The sequence below is a fragment of the Agrilus planipennis genome, unplaced genomic scaffold (assembly GCF_000699045.2).
Source record: "Agrilus planipennis isolate EAB-ADULT unplaced genomic scaffold, Apla_2.0 scaffold27, whole genome shotgun sequence".
Lineage (NCBI taxonomy): Eukaryota > Metazoa > Arthropoda > Insecta > Coleoptera > Buprestidae > Agrilus > Agrilus planipennis.
This window is the reverse complement of record NW_020439094.1, coordinates 2,798-5,116: the sequence shown is the minus strand read 5'-3', so window position 1 is coordinate 5,116 and position 2,319 is coordinate 2,798. Positions and strand designations below refer to the sequence as shown.

Sequence of the window (2,319 nt, the reverse complement as noted above, 5' to 3'; positions counted from 1 at the left end):
GTTGGTCTGTGTTCTGTCGGAGCTGCCTGCGACGCGCTGATGAGATCCAAAAAGATCGAAATCGCGATCCGCGTCTGGCAGTTTCGACAGAATACAGACCACTTCGAATTATTTTATTCGATTAAGCTAACGTGCCTATCACGTTGAGGTTGGCTACGCCAGGATTCGTTTTCAGCAAGTAGATATCCACACAAGTGGACCTTGTTGAAAAATACGTAATCCTAAAATGTAGCATCGTGCTACAGATGGCGTTCACTGTGCCGTTTGTAGTATTTTCTGAAACGTACTGTTAAGACAGCAGGTAAAAGTTGGTCTGTGTTCTGTCGGAACTGCCTGTGACGCGCTGATACGATCCACAAAGATCGAAATCGCGATCCGCGTTCGGCAGTTTCGACAGAATACAGACCACTTCGAATTATTTTATTTAATAAAGTACCAATTTGCTGGAATGTCCATGTAAAATAAATGGCTTATTTAGGGATCACGTTTGACACAATTATTAATCCGCCACTGCAACTCTTGTATAGAAAATAGCTTTAAATTTTATAGGAAATTCTTTTGGCATTTCTGTCAATGTATACAATGTATCTATAAGCACTTTAATGTTTGTTATTTTACTTACTTATGAAGGCAACGAGCAGCAGTCAGAATGAATTGTTCTGCAATAATTGACCCTCCGCAGTTAGCGTAATTGTTATAATACAATATCACTTGATAAGGGTAGTCTCTAATGTCAGCCTTTTGCCCATGTATAATTATTTCTTTGTAATCTCTGCCAAATTTGTTACTTGGTTTCGGATAGAATCCTTTTGATAAGAAGGTAGAGAATAAAATGAGGTCAAACTGTTTAGTAAATTGTTTTGTAAAGATTTCTATTACCTTTAGTGTGAAACTCATCCCGGCCAGCGGCGATTGCTAAAATATAACGATTGAGATAATCTTCGTTAGAATGAATATGATTATTAGGTGTTTCGGTAACTGTACGCTTATCATTTATTTGCGATGTTTGGTGAAACTGAGAAACATTCAGACTCGTCAACGTTAACTGTCAATTCCATATAATAATGTAGTATTACATACTGAAACTGTAGTGTTTCGGCAATGTTTAAAGTTTTATACAATTTTATTCTATTCAGTTGTAGATATACTACTTAATTTAAAAGAGTGAAAACATTTCATATATTCAATGGAAAATGAGAGAAACATTATTTAATTAAATGTCAGGTGATCAATTTACGATGTAATAGTCTCTAAGTTTTTACCAAAGTACAGAGAGACTATACATTTGAAATAAAAAAGAATTTACATAATAATTCACTAACTTAAAATTTTACCAAGGAGCATAATAAATATGCCATAATATAATTTATTTAGGTACCACTTAATTACATTTCTTGTAAAATGGCGATAGGGTCAACTTAGTTATACGGTGAGTCAACTAAAGAATTGTTAAAAATTATGATAAACCGCTAATTGGTATACAAAGAATAGCACATTTTTTAGATAATTATTGAAACGATTTCATGGTGACTTAATTTACTCTCAACATCCAATTCTCTACTCTGTTGAAAGGAATATCAGAGTATAGACAAATATACGCCGTTTCATTTAAACTGTTTTATAGTGGGTCTAAGCTAAATCGCTTAGACTCGTCAAAGTGTTATTATTATTATTTATTTATTTTTAACATCATATCGTAACTTACCGCTTGCAGAAAGGATAAAAAAAATACAATAAAAGATCTTCATTACCGAATAGTATTCAGCTACAAATACCACTTAAATATTAATTTTATATAGACATATGAAAATGCAACATCACATAAGTGAATTATTATGTATCGACTACTACGGTAGATATATATAGTAATACACCTCCTACTAGACATTTATTAATAATTACCATTACGTATTTTTGAACAATGTTACAACAGTATTCCAATAATATTATAACCACAATTCATTTTGCTTGATTTAATGTGTTTAGAACATTCTTTCGGGGATGCTATTGGAACATCGATGAAGTAAAGGTCACCAGTTTCGTCTTCAGGTGCTTCGAGAACATTAGTAAGACCGAATCCTGTTATTATTACAATATCGCCCACTTTACCGCTTTGATCATCATTAGGCAAATTTATTATTCTCACTGCATTTGAGAATTCAAACGGTTCATCAACCTATAAATAATCTTTTGTTAAATTGATGCCGGAAGAACGAGGTATGCACCTGTTGCTTAGCAAAAATATCTAATTTAAAATCTTATTTAAATTATTTCTTATTGCTGCTCAATAAATAATAAAGGAAAATATGATTTTTTTCA

General features: G+C 32.5%; 1 protein-coding gene across 1 annotated transcript; it reads right to left on the bottom strand.

Moving 5' to 3' along the window:
- Positions 1 to 442: 442 nt before the first annotated feature.
- LOC112905312 (trypsin-1-like) lies at positions 443 to 1,809 on the bottom strand. The gene is made up of 3 exons (XM_025977460.1): positions 1,706 to 1,809; positions 880 to 915; positions 443 to 806 (listed from the first exon to the last, which is right to left on the bottom strand). The coding sequence occupies exons 1-3, from the start codon at positions 1,746 to 1,748 to the stop codon at positions 619 to 621; spliced, it is 267 nt and encodes an 88-aa protein (XP_025833245.1). The 5' UTR covers positions 1,749 to 1,809; the 3' UTR covers positions 443 to 618.
- Between the last annotated feature and the right edge of the window lie 510 nt (positions 1,810 to 2,319).